Here is a 12,868-nt window from a genome sequence, read left to right on the forward strand (position 1 = left end):
AGCTAAAGAGTGACACCATGTGGAGACACTGAGGAAGCACAAGGACCATGATTTTCTATGCTGCGCAATGTTCCTCCTCATTTCAGAACTGCACTCCATAGACTGAACACCACAAGAGAGTCAACAACCTTTATTTATCCATATATGTGCCACTCAGAAATTGGGAAGAGGTGTTACAAGACTTGCCCTTAAGAGAAGCCTATATGGATCATTTACAATTTCTCTCTACAATGAGGCAATTGACAAAAATCAAGGGGGAAAAAATAAAGACATAATGGTCGTAACAGTATAAACACATGGTAATATACATGAAAGCAAAAAAGCAATATGTATCAGTGACATCAAATTAAAATGCAGGGTAAGTTAGTATGAATAAGAACAAAAGAGTCCTGAAAACCCTAACTTTTTTCTCAAATAACAGCTCGGCATACATTTCTACACAGCATGCAATAAGGCACCTATCTAACACAAGGAAGAAACTATGCTACAGTTTGAAGCACAATTGTTATCCAAACAAAAGAAAATATTGCTCACCATAATATTCGCTCCCATTAAAAACTGTATCTCTCATTCCCTTTCATATAACCCAAGCCATATCTAAAAAAATACATCAGTTTGTAAAAGATATTTTACACAACAGTAAATAGAGCGCAATCCATTGGAATTCAGAAAAAAATCTTGTAAAAGTGAGATTTGCTCATGTAGTATTTTAGTATACACAACCTTTTGTCTTTTTTTTAGATCAGTTTGTGAGAAGTTTTCAGATTATTATGGGTTACCTATAGTCTATACACAGGTAATTAGGCTCCAAAGCAATAAACGAAGTGACATTTGATGTCCATTTGGTGCTGGGGTAAAGAGGAATCTGCACAGCAAATAATTAGGACACGGGTCATGTTGTAATATGCTACCCAGTAGGTTTTTATTTTGCACTATGCATTTTCTTGTGGCTAAATTGCATGTCAAAACAGAGTCAGGGTGCCAGCCAGTATTGCCCTCTGTACAGTCTATGTAGCAGTGCTAACCCATCGCAGACATACAAGAAAACATCCTCATAAATATACAAGATGGCTCCCGTCTGATGGAGCTCAAATTCAAGAACAAGTTGCATGAGAACACTTGCAACATGTTTATCTCCAACACTTAAAACAAATTAAAGTCATAAAAGAAAAAAAAAAGGTGGAGACAAAATGGATCTTACTATCAAAATGTAATCTTTTGGAACAGCACACTAGTCACCTATACATATATATAAAAGAAAATCGATAAGTATTTACATAGGATTTTCAACGTTTGCTTCACACGGATAATGTGGTGAAAAGAAATTGAAATCAAGACAACAGTCCTTGTTCAGCAATTGTGTTGGTAGCCTTGAATAAAGTTGCAGCTGAAAAGCGCATGTGCCCACCTGAAGATACATAAACTGAATTCTTCTATCAAAAAGACTAACCAGAGGGTGTAGCATTTTTCTCTAGATAACAATTTTATCGTGTTGATCTTCAAATCACTTTTTTTTTTTCTTTAAAAGTGTTCAAGAGAGGTCCTGGAGCAAGTGAAGCACAATCACAAACAAGAATAGAGGCTCCTTCACAATCTATTATTATACCCTCTTTAAACTGAGCACAAAGTCCTGGGTTCAGCTCTGAATTATAGGTTAGACAGTCCTTCAGGCCAAGCCATTTTCCTTTTGAAGACTTGTGTAGTTATTGTCCATTTATTCTCAACTGCTCCACTTCACCATAGCAATGTGCTGACCGGACCACTTTGTCTATAGAATTTGGCCTGATGTTTCCTGCGGTGACATTATCGATGATGGGACCGTTGCAGAACAGAAACAGGGGAGACAAGAGTGTGTGTGCGCGTTTACATGAGACAGCATGTGAGGGTGGGAAAGAGTGCTCACTGGTCTACATGGATCCTATGATGTCTGGAGAGAGAAGATGAATGGTTAAAGCCTTTTCCACACTGAGAGCACCTGTATGGTTTTTCAACGGGCAGGATGCGCTGTTTTGGGAAAGCATTGTTAGGGAACCCCTTCCCTGTGGGGATGGTGCTGTACTGCTGCGGTTGTGGCTGTGGTGGTTGTGTTTGCTGCTGTTGCTGTTTGTCCTCCAAATGAACTCTCTGATGCCTAGCAAGTGAGGAGGAGTGATTGAATCTTTTGCCACAGTGAGCGCAGGTGTAACTCTTTCCCTCTGAGTGGACTCTTTGGTGCCGGGACAAGGAAGAGGAATGATTGAAGCCCTTATCGCAGTGGTGGCACATGTAGGGCTTGTCTCCCTGCTGGTGGACCCTTTGCTTCGGAGGACTGCCATAAGACAAGGGTTTACCAGGCTGAGGAGGAGAAAACACTGGATTCTGCAGGTGGGTCTTATGGTGGCGAGAGAGAGAAGAGGAGTGATTGAAACCTTTGTTGCAGTGTCGGCAGGTGTAGGGCTTTCCTCCGGCATGGACTTGCTGGTGTTTCTTTAGATGGCGTTTGCGGACAAAACTCTTCCTGCACATGTTGCATTTGTACGGCTTCTCACTCGAATGGATCCTCTGGTGCTCTCTCAGAGTGGCAGCAGCTGCAAAACACTTTCCACACTGTGCGCACCGATGTGGTTTATCCCCAAGCACAACTGCAGCGTGAGTCTTCTGATGCTGCTTCAGGTTGGAAGTTGTAGCAAAACCCTTGCCGCACTGGCCGCAGGTATATGGCTTCTCACGTGCATGGACCTCCTGGTGTTTTTTCAGATGCCTTCTGCGAACAAAGCTCTTCCTACACTGGGTGCACTTGTAGGGCTTATCCTCTGAATGCATCTTCATGTGTTCTCTCAGGGTGATGGCTGCTGCAAAACTCTTACCACACTCTGAGCATCTGTGGGGTTTATCTGGCAAATGAATCATCTGGTGAGACTTGAGGCTGAAGGCATCAATAACATCTTTACCCATAATCTCAACACCAGGGGGAACATAGGGTTTTTCTTTCATGTGAATCTTCATGTGCTGCTTGAGACTGGCCTCCACAGCAAAGCTCTCACCACAGTGGACACAGATGTAAGGGTTGAGGTCCTTATGGATCTCAAAGTGTTGATGAAGATCAGCTATGCTGCCAAAAATCTCACCACACTCATTGCACTGCAGACCATGGGCTTCGTGTATGATTACACCATTCTCTGACTCCACTGTCAACTCCCCGCCATGATCAGACTCCACTTTGACCACATGCTCACTTTCTGTCTTAAGCAGCACCTCTCCCAGCAGAGCCTCGTTTCCTGTTGTCTTGATTTCTGCTCCTGTGAAACAGTGCATATCACCATGCTCCACCTTAATGTAATCATGGTCTGTCTCCGCTACAATTGCATCCACACAGGCTACAGCTCCAAGCTCTGTTCCAAGTCCCTGGATCTTTAAGTCTGAACCATGGATCTCCAACTCTAATCCACGCTTTTCTTCTGTCATTATCTCCGTTTCTGCTCCATAGTGAAGGTCGACATGGCTGTGGGCTATGACACACTCCGACCCAAGTGTGTCAAGGCCGGGTGTGTCACATTCAGTCTCTGACTCGGCCATGAGAACACACTCCAGCCCCACGACCTCCGTTTTCCTGCCGGGCGGTGACTCAAAAAAGAATCGGGGGGATATAGTTTTGTTTTGTTCAGTGAAGCGCCGGTGCTCTTGTCACTGAGAATATCTGCAAAGGAGGAAAACAAACAAACAATAACCACAATGTCTTTGTTGATTTGTTTAAAATGATGCCATTCCCAACAGAAAATCTGAACGAAGTAGACCCCTGTAAGGCAAACTTGTTATTCCTGTGACCCCTAAAAATCAACATATTTTGTTATCATTTAATAATAGTTGGTACATGCATATATACTTAAATATGAAACAAAGTATAGATGTAAATTATATATAAAAACAAACTCCATGGACCTGTGTTGAGGCACAATAACAAATTAACACCCAACAATAACAAATTAACACCCAGCCTCATTCAAAGTCTGACATGTGATAATTACCTGCATACACACAATTATAAAAAACAGGTGTCATCTGATAATATATTCACTGAAATACTACAATACGAATAAACCTTTAACACACAATGAGCTTCACTAAAAAAATAAATAATAAAGTGGGAAATGCATATGGTAAGTGCTCATAGTTTAAAAAAAGTAGATGAACGGGCACTGGCACATGCATTATCCATAACTGTACGTCTCACATGATGCCCAACATGTTTGCTTTACTACTTAGCAGGCTAAGTGATCAATTTGCTAGCTACGTTAGCCCTCATGACAAGCTTCACCTCACTAGCTAACACAATTGATAAAATCAAAGTGGACCACATCGCGATCAAGCTCACAATTCCAACTTAATCCGCATCTCAAAGCCTGGTCGGCCTAGCTACAAAACCTATATCTGCGCAGTTCGCCGTGGGTTATTCGATACAGCGTGGCGGAAGCAGGGACACTAAAACATGGCATTTTTATTAATAAACACTGAACTCATTCTTGCTAGCCTACTAAAACGGCTACAAACAGCCTTCATAGCCGCTAGTTAGCTGGCTACGGTCGGGGAGGACTGGTTAACGACAAAACAGCATTGTGTTAGCTGCTAATGTGTACAATTTAGCCAGCTAACTAGCTTAATAGCAAAAGCAACTGGGCAGTAATTGTAGTCAGAGTAGAAAAGCATCCACAAGATATTCGGTTACATTAAACGAGTGATCGAATTCAATATTTCGTAAATTATAACTACGGCCGACGCGGAAATTCTCGCTGTGCGAGTATTAACAGGCCATCTTGTTGTGCCACACCAGCACTTCCAGCTAGCCAAGATTACATGCTTGCCTAAGATGGCTGCCGCTAGCTATCGTTAGCCACGCTAGCTTCCGCCCTACAAAACATGCTCAATTAGAGCCGTCTCTGAAACGATCGCAGAACAACATTGGGCTTAGCAAAACGCGCACACAACCGCACGAAAACGACCGCAAGCCAGCCATTTGCGCGTAGTATCGCAGACGACGACGTTATATGCTAATGGTGAGAATGTTAGCAAGCTAAGAGCCACACCGTAATTCCAACCAGGAGTTGGCTAGCTGAAACAAAGATGGCTAACGGGTGAGGGCGATGAATGCTGTGCGAAAAGCCCGGGAAAGGATGCCTTTTACTTACGGACTTTCCAGCGACTTAAGACTGCGTGTGACACAGAAATCCCGCAATATATGCGGCAAAACGCATTAGCAGAAAAAGAAACTGCTGGGCAAGATATTCAGTTGCGGGTGGCACGACGACTCCTGGCTACAAACCTGAAACCCTCCTTTACTGCGGCAGCACCAGACAAACCGCACACACGACTTCAATGGCGGCCTTGCTGATGTTAGCAGCTATCCAGCAGAGACAATATTAGCGTGCTGGCTACATAGCCTTGGTGCCAAGCTAACAAGCGAGCTAATCCAGTCTGCTAGCTCGGCTAAAGACTGCTCTCCAGTTTAGTACCAACATTAGCCTGTAGATTTTAAAACATTATAGCGGAAGCTTTACTAAACCGCCCCTCCGGCTGTGTTAAATCTGGTTTCGCTCACAAAAACACGTAGATCTGAAAAACACTGATGGGCCGATTTGCCTGCGAACATGCCTCAAATACAACCTGGATGAGATTCAAAGCTGAAATAGTTATGCCAGGATGTCGCTGTCTGCTTTTCCACCAGAACATAATGTTACAAGCAGTACGAGTCAGGGCCTGTATTTTTCCATTACAAACTTCGCTAACGTTACTATCACCACGCAAGATACACAATCTTAGGTTAAATTGCAATTTTAATTAATACTAATATTGCATTCAGTTAAACTGAGACCTCCTCTTGCCTCTGCTACTATTCATGACAGAGTAAGTTGAATTTTAACGATGAAATAATGAGCAGCAGTAAGGGTCCCGTAGGTCTTAAATGTCTACAATCTTGCATGCACACACCCACCTTTTAGTCCTTTTATGTTTTGATTGCAGAAGGGGAGAAATGAGAATAGTATATATGCTTCAAAGTAGGGGGATTGAGGAAGGCTTTGCAAGCTGTTGTGCGCCTCGTCAAACTGCTCTGTCTTCCTCTCTCTCCTGCCTGTGTGTGTAGCTGGCGCCACAGCTCATCTGGCGCCAACGTTGGACAACCGACGCACTTTAGCGAAAGAAATTATTGTCATTTCAACGCAGCGAGGAAACCACTACCGCCCCCTGCAGTGTAGGAGTCGTTCATGCACGACAGAGACCATGGGATCATGAACCCCATGGGGTTATTTAGCTAAAACTAAAAGAGAATTAATCACATTTTTTAGGTTTACTTGAGTATTTCTATAAATAGGCACAGAGAATTATAATGCTAGAAGTTAGATACTCATTTTGTAGAAATGTGCTGCTAATTTGTCTTATAATTATCAATATATGATGATTATTATACAATAAACACTTTAATGTTGCATATGGGAACATTAAACACATACTACTCAAAGACTAAATTCTAATATATCATAATTTATTATAAAGTTGGCTGTGTTCAGTATTAATAAAATGAATCAAAGTAGCCACAACTGTTACTCATAAAGTAACATGAAATAGAAATGCTCAAGTAAAATGTGAGGGCCTCATTCAGTCAGAAGATGGGGGATACCATCTCAGATGTGTGGTAGGAAAGAAGGCAAAGTGAAATTGGTATCTTCCACCTTCTGACTGACTGAGCACACCTGATCCAGACAAGCAGCAGTGGGTACACAAGCGGACCAGTGGGCCTTGAGGACCAGATAGGGAGGCCCTGCCCTAAAAATAGCGTAAACAACTGTGGAGGAAATTGAAGAAGTTCTAGTTCACTGAACATACTGTATATTTCCATGTTGATGTGTATGTACACTCATGGCCTGTACAATCTAATTCAATTCAATACAGCAGCTTTGCCATGAATTTAACTTTTAAAAGGTTGTGATGTTTGTTTAAACTATCAGGAAGGAGTTAATTCAACTATATTGGAGTGGAGTGGATGATGCTATCATGCATCTGCTGCATGCATCATGCACCTACACCCACCTGGACAAGCCCGGGGTCTCAGTGAGGATCATGTTTTTTGATTTCTCCAGTGCATTCAACACCCTCCAACCTGCACTGCTGGGAGAGAAATCAAAAAACATGCAGGTTGTCACTCCTCTGATTTTGTGGATCATGGACTACCTCACTAACCGCCCCCAGTAGCTCACTTCAGCCTGCAGAACTGTGTGTGTTGACACTGTGGTCTGTAGCACAGGTGCACCACAGGGGACAGTTCTGTCTCCATTCCTCTTCACGCTGTACACCTCAGACTTCAGGTACAACTCAGAGTCCTGCCACCTTCAGAAGTTCTCTGATGACACTGCAGTTGTAGGTGGGATTCAGGCTGCAGACATCAGAGTACCAGGGAGTGGTGGACAGTTTTGTGGACTGGTGTGGACTAAATTTTTAACTCAACATAAGTAAAACAAAAGAGCTGGTGATGGACTTCAGGAAATCTGGGTGTCCCGTCACCCCTCTTTCTATACAGGAGGTGGAAGTCGTATCCGAGTACAAATACCTGGGAGGTTACTTGGACAACAAACTGGACTGGACAGACACTAACGGGCTGAACAAACTGATCAGGAGGCCTGGCTCTGTTCCAGGGTTAGAGCTGGAGCCTCTTCATGTTGTAGCTGACAAACTCTAACCTATTTCCATCCATCTTACATATTCCAAGTAAATACTGAGTTTTCTGTATTGACGTTATTCTGTATTTGTGTTGGTGTGGATCTTTTCTGGTTACGGTTCCCTTTCTTTCTTTCTGAGTTGAGAGTAACTTTAAAAAGGAAAAACAATTTCCCTCTGGGATTAATAAAGTTTTTTTAATCTTGAATCTTGACTATGTTTATTTTTGAGGTCATAGTGAGTGGTGGAGTCGTGTTGGACTGAATTATACAAAGAGATGTTCTTATTGTTTTAACCCTTCAAGTCATTTCTGTAAATAATGTAGCCTTCTCACTTTCTCAACAAAAACTGCCTGCACATTCAGGCTGTGCAGTGGGGAATATATTCTTGCAGTAAAAAATTAGTCCCACTAGATGATGCTGTTTCCCATTTCCAGTGTTTGTGAATTCTCTTGTAACATGAGCGCAGCATATTGCACATATTCTGGGCACACGTCTAAAGATACACACAACACAAATACAAACAAAGAAAAGGAACAGTCATTCCTCAAGAGTGTAGTTAAATTGTAAAATGATTTTTTAAGTGAACAGCTTTATATTTACTCTGTTAAAGTTGCATAAAGTGTTCATACTGTCAAGATGTAGGGCCTACATATAGTTGTTCATAACTAAGAAATTTTAATTAGACACCTAATTTTGAAGTTAAGTAAAAGGCATATTTTATTTTGCCATTTATAACTTTTCCTTCTCTTTTCTCTCAGTCTAATTAGTTACAAGCAGTATATTTGTAGTTACACCCATTCCCTGACTATAAAAAACCCAACCAGGAATACTGGTTTTACAGTGAGAGCAGCCCACATAGCTAACATTCTGTCAAACACAATCAGTCACACAGTTTCACTGGAGCACTTCACTTCAGGAACTCGTTTTCTCTGCTGGATTTCTTAGCATGCTCACTTTTTGTGAGTCTTTTTTTGATTCCTTGTTGACCTCAACACATTTTCTTAAGGAGTGAAGCTGAGCTGAATCACCTGTCGGTTCTAATTTTGTCGTATCTGCTGGACTTTCTTTAAATCTTGGTCAAGATGTCTCAGCGTAACAACCTGGATTTAGACAGATACAGCAGCTTGGACAAATCTCGTCGCTCTAACAGTCGTAACCAGCCCAAGACCCAAGCTAAGACTGGGGAAGTGCTGTGTGACTTCTGCACGACCAGGAAGCAGAAAGCTGAGAAGTCCTGCTTGGTGTGTCTGGCCTCCTATTGCGAGACACATCTCCAGACTCACTATGACTACCCTGCTCTGATGAAGCACAAGCTGGTCAAAGCCACAGGCCAGATGAGAGAGAAGATATGTGCACAGCACGACAAGCTGCTGGAGGCCTTTTGCCGGACCGATCAGACACCAGTGTGTGTTCTGTGCATGATGGATGAACACAAACACCACGACATCGTCCCAGCTGGAACTGAGAGGACCGAGAAACAAGTGAGTCACTCTATATTTATTGGAAAATGGGAGCTATCACAAACAGTAAATACTCAATGAGTTGTTTTAAAGGTTATTTATTGTACAAGGCTCAATTAACACAGCAAGTAGCAGTGTTATCATCCACTATTGAAGGAACTTTAAAAATAATTTCTTCTTCTTCTACAGAAACAGCTAGGCACCACACTGCACAAATCACAACAGAGGATTGACCAGAGACTTAAAAAGTGGCAGGATCTTCGACAAGCTACGGAATCAGTTAAAGTAAGTAAAAATGATTGTCTTGCTTGAAAAAAAAAAAAACTGCTTTCATCCATATTCTCATCAATGCTCTCCATCCCCTTCAGCACTCTGCTCAATCAGCCCAAGAGGAGAACGAGCGGATCTTCACTGAGCTTCTGCTCTACATAGAGAGGAAGTACAACGACGTCAAGGAGATGATCCGCTCCCACGAAAAGACCACTGTGTCACGGGCTGAGATACTGCTAGATCGCCTGGAGGAGGAGATCACGCTGCTGAAGAAGAGACACAACGACCTGGAGAAGCTCTCGCACGCTGATGATCACATACACTTTCTACAGGTGAGGCAGATCTGTGCTGAGAAGCTGAGAACGCTGGGAGAAAACAGAAGTGTTCTTGAGACTATTTGTGAGATGCATCTCCTCTCTGATCCTTCTGATATTGTATCTTTCACCTTCTTATTTTTTCCAGAGTTGGCAGTCTCTGTCAGGCCCCTCAGGATATGAAGATCTGAACAATGTCGGTGTCGCCCCCTATTACTCATTTGATGCTACCAAGAGAGCCATTGCTGCACTGAAATTACAAGTAGAAGAAGTCAGCAAAACAGAACTGAGCAAAATCTCTGCAACAGGTATGCACAGTGTTCTTCCCGTTGTCATCTCAAATAGTTGAAATGTCTCTGTCAGCTGTTTCTTTCATGAAACTTATGCTGCCATGTGTGTTTTAAAAAAAAAAAAATCTGTCTCTACGCAGTGAAGGAGGTCTACATCACGCAAGAAGAGACTAAGACAAGACGAGAATCATCTTTGAGGGAAGAGCCGAAATTAAAGGAAGACCCAAAGACGAGGCAAGATTTCATGAAATGTGAGTTATTATTACTTTTTATACAGAGCAATGACTTTGGTCACACTTTTCCCACCAGCCTGAAATGTGATATTTGCCAGGAAATGACGTGTTCTGTGCTATCCAGACTCGAAAAGCAATAGTCATGGTTGAGTGAAGTAGCATAATCAAACCTAACAAAGGCATGACTGCGTCGTGTGTTGAAATGACTGAAACTAGCTTTGAAGGTCTGCCGCTTGCAGAACAGGTTTGATGGAATCCAAGAAAGCAAAATTACAGTTCAGCCTTACTTAAACAAACACAGGTGTTCCTGCTTTTGCCCTACCTTTGTGGAAAGAATTTCCTCAAGCTAACAAACCAAATACTTTACACTGCTAACACTGTGCTTCCTAAACATGTTAATGTCTCAAGTATTTAATTAGGTGAGTAAGTGTGCAGATTAAATACGATGATGCAAGATACAAATTCTTGCTTGTGTGATCAATAAACGCGATTGATATTTGATCTATTTCTGCTTTGTTTAGATGCTTGCCAGTTTACTCTGGAGGTCAACAGTGTCCACCCCAACCTTCACCTCTCTGAGGGTAACCGGACCGCTACAATGAAGAACGAGCCTAAGAACTACCCCAACCACCCAGATCGATTTGACCACTGGCAGCAGGCGAGTACAAGGATCTTAGTTTTTTATGCTTCTTTTTTTCTCTTCTCTCTGATCGGCTGTGCCTTTGCAGTAAATTTCATCTAAACAGCTGTTCTAAACACTTTTAATCTCTCATCCATTTGCATCCAGGTATTAGGCAGGGACAGCCTGTCTGGGTCTCGTTATTACTGGGAGGTGGACTGGGCGGGAACAGAAATCGACGTGGCTGTTACCTACAGGGGAATCCACCGTAAAGGAAAGGGCAATGAGTGCAGCCTGGGATGGAATGACAAGTCCTGGAGTCTGTACTGCTCTGACTCCAAACACTCATTTGTGCACAATAATAAGAGCAAAGACATCACGGGGCCAGTTTCATCTCGCATTGGGGTTTACTTGGATCACGCAGCAGGAATACTTGCATTTTACAGTGTTTCTGATGGCATGCAGCTTCTGCACAGAGTCCAGACCACGTTCACAGAGCCTCTCTACCCTGCATTCAGCGTGTGGGGCTTTGGTACATCCATACGACTGTAGGGGAGCTGCCACAGCATGACACTTTCTATAACTCTGTCAATATACTGCAGCTGTGAAATTTGAAACAGGGTGTTGAATAAGTTCACCTCTTACAAATCACCCCTCTTTTCCTCATAGGTGTTTAAACATAATCTGTTTTTGTTCTTTTCATTACTGATCATTCTTTTAGGTTTATCTAAAAGAAATAATAACAAAATTTTTCAGTTATAAATAGAAAGAAAATGCAATATGTGATTATCAACTTATCTTGTCAATGTCTTATTATTATGTTAGATGCTTGAACATCATGATACAGATGACTGTTATGTTCCAATGAAATATTCCTATAGGCATGTGTTGCTTTAAGTGTGTTCAACTTGGATGCTGAATTAAAATTAACAATGTCTAAAGCCACCATGCTGTTACTGATTTATGTGGCACTTTGGATTTTCATGTTTTATTGTGATCCTGCTAAAAACACAGAGTGAAATCATGTCATGAAATCTTTATCAACAATACCTCCATTATTACAGTTATTATAGAAATATTAGAATAACACTGCACTTTCCTGGGTGAATGCCAGGAAAGAAAAACGTGGATATTCCAAACAAGCCTCACTTAAAACGGTATATCACCACAAACATTTTCATTTCATTACAAACGCATAAAAATTACATTTAGGGTATTTATGATTAATAATTATATAGGTTATTTGGGACACATCATGTCCAAGACTTTCCTATGAGACAAGGGAATTTAGATAAACTATATTACACAGCAGGGGGCAGCAGAAATGTGTTTTGTCGGACGACAGATTTTAATTCTCCATCATATAAACACGCAACGTGAGAAAAAAGAAGTGGGGTAGACATAGTTTTCGTTTTCTTATAAAGGTGGTGTCTGATTTCAGGGTTTGTACTCGTTTATCGGATGTTTCGCTTTATTTTGCAGTGGGAGAATGACACGATCCTCCGAGGAAGACACAAAGAAGCGCTTGATTATTTATAGATAACATACCGGATATAATTTTCAGTAAAAAGGTAAAAACCAACAGCCAGTTGTGTGGCTTTGACCTAAACTAAATGTTCACTCTGTCACTAATCGACCTGAAACATGGACACGTTTAAAATGTTAGAAAAATACTGACTCCGATAACAATTTGATTTATTCCCTTATTGACATGAGTTTCATTATTCAGTATAACTTCAGGAACTAATGATATTTAATTATTACATATATATTATGTATACAATCTAATTAATATGACCAATCATTCAGTTATTTAAGAAAACATTATTCAGACAATGACAGTAATTGTTGATCATGGAATAAAACATGAGGAATTTGGTTAAACACAACTTTGAAACAAATTAATTAATTAACAGAACCAGTAATGCTGTTAAAACTAGGTCCCAAAGTGGCTAAAGAGGAACCAAATTATACACTATTTATATGCCACACCTATA

The 12,868-nt window shown here is 41.4% G+C and overlaps 2 protein-coding genes across 4 annotated transcripts; one reads left to right on the forward strand and one right to left on the reverse strand.

Annotated features, from left to right (window-relative positions):
• Positions 1-114: 114 nt before the first annotated feature.
• On the reverse strand, positions 115-6,137 carry si:ch211-198a12.6 (C2H2-type zinc finger protein). Of its 3 annotated transcripts, none has more exons than XM_026354691.1 (2): positions 5,966-6,137; positions 115-3,676 (listed from the first exon to the last, which is right to left on the reverse strand). In XM_026354691.1, exon 2 carries the CDS (start codon positions 3,553-3,555, stop codon positions 1,900-1,902), a length of 1,656 nt encoding a protein of 551 aa, XP_026210476.1. In that variant the 5' UTR covers positions 3,556-3,676; positions 5,966-6,137; the 3' UTR covers positions 115-1,899. The 3 variants fall into 3 exon arrangements, with proteins under 3 accessions (XP_026210476.1, XP_026210478.1, XP_026210477.1); XM_026354693.1 differs by lacking the exon at positions 5,966-6,137 and adding an exon at positions 5,297-5,643; XM_026354692.1 differs by lacking the exon at positions 5,966-6,137 and adding an exon at positions 5,163-5,290.
• Positions 6,138-8,550: 2,413 nt separating this feature from the next.
• On the forward strand, positions 8,551-11,816 carry ftr14l (finTRIM family, member 14-like). The gene is made up of 7 exons (XM_026353781.1): positions 8,551-9,166; positions 9,335-9,430; positions 9,514-9,747; positions 9,878-10,037; positions 10,160-10,270; positions 10,774-10,910; positions 11,040-11,816. Exons 1-7 carry the CDS (start codon positions 8,768-8,770, stop codon positions 11,421-11,423), a joined length of 1,521 nt encoding a protein of 506 aa, XP_026209566.1. The 5' UTR covers positions 8,551-8,767; the 3' UTR covers positions 11,424-11,816.
• Positions 11,817-12,868: the final 1,052 nt, after the last annotated feature.

The sequence above is a fragment of the Anabas testudineus genome, chromosome 15 (assembly GCF_900324465.2).
Source record: "Anabas testudineus chromosome 15, fAnaTes1.2, whole genome shotgun sequence".
Classification (NCBI taxonomy): Eukaryota; Metazoa; Chordata; class Actinopteri; order Anabantiformes; family Anabantidae; genus Anabas; species Anabas testudineus.

Bases quoted from the DNA above. Each gene is read 5' to 3' on its own strand.
- si:ch211-198a12.6 (XM_026354691.1), bottom strand. From the start codon at position 3,555: ATGGCCGAGTCAGAGACTGAATGTGACACACCCGGCCTTGACACACTT.
- ftr14l (XM_026353781.1), top strand. From the start codon at position 8,768: ATGTCTCAGCGTAACAACCTGGATTTAGACAGATACAGCAGCTTGGAC. The intron at 9,748-9,877 runs GTGAGGCAGATC...TATTTTTTCCAG, and splicing joins ATCACATACACTTTCTACAG to AGTTGGCAGTCTCTGTCAGG. The intron at 10,271-10,773 runs GTGAGTTATTAT...TGCTTTGTTTAG, and splicing joins GAGGCAAGATTTCATGAAAT to ATGCTTGCCAGTTTACTCTG.